This window comes from Crocodylus porosus, unplaced genomic scaffold (genome assembly GCF_001723895.1).
Source record: "Crocodylus porosus isolate Cpor-Errol unplaced genomic scaffold, CroPor_comp1, whole genome shotgun sequence".
NCBI classification, from domain to species: domain Eukaryota; kingdom Metazoa; phylum Chordata; order Crocodylia; family Crocodylidae; genus Crocodylus; species Crocodylus porosus.
The window spans coordinates 300,631-301,336 of NW_017728893.1; the positions used below are offsets into that span (position 1 = coordinate 300,631).

Consider the following 706-nt stretch of genomic DNA (forward strand, 5'->3'; position numbering starts at 1 on the left):
CCCCGTTTACACTAAGGAGAGCTTTACCAGGAAAGGATTCGGCTCTAGCGGCCAAGCTGGGGTCTGTAAAACCTCCCTCCAAGCCAGGCAAGTTGGAGAAGCAGAAGCAGCCTTTGGCAATGTCCTCCGAGCATTCGCCGGCACCGCTGTGTTGTTGGGATCGCAGCTGGTCAGCCACTGCAAGGATGGGGATGTGCTGGGGAGACACCGCGGGGAGAGTGAGTGTGTGAGTGTGTGTGTGTGTGTACACAGGTGAGAACAGCCGAAATCAAGGCCCGATTGTTTTAAAGGCATCTGGGCCTTTCTCCCAAGGCTTTCCTGGAGTCGCAGGGCTCGTTACCTTTCAAAGAGCATGTGGTATGCATGTCTGCACGTGCACTTTAATGCGCATTAGCTTATATCAGAGCCGTGTGTGTGGTGACCGCACACTGGAGGGGTGTAGGGGGTTCGCGGTTGTGCGTCCCCAAATGCACAGGGACACGTGTCCGTGAACAGCCGCGCAGCCGCACGCGGCCGGAGTGCGGATGCGCAGCAACGGCTACGCCGAACTCCATAGAGCCACTCGCTGGCCCTCTAGGTCCGCCCAAGGGGTGGGGCCAGGGGAGGCCCCGCCCCCTCGGGCCGGCTCGGGCCCGGCGCTTCCGCGTGATGGCGGCGGCGGCTCCACGTGTCCCGGTGAGCGGCCCGGGCGCGCGGTCCCTCCCCC

At 62.6% G+C, this 706-nt stretch overlaps 1 protein-coding gene across 1 annotated transcript in view; it reads left to right on the forward strand.

Annotated features, from left to right (window-relative positions):
• The first annotated feature begins 612 nt into the window (after positions 1–612).
• GPATCH4 (G-patch domain containing 4) overlaps positions 613–706 on the forward strand; it is a 4,374-nt gene continuing 4,280 nt past the window's right edge. The window contains exon 1 of the mRNA XM_019555448.1: positions 613–675. Coding sequence (XP_019410993.1) covers positions 649–675 — 27 coding nt within the window. The 5' untranslated portion in view covers positions 613–648. The remainder of the gene's footprint in view (positions 676–706) is intronic.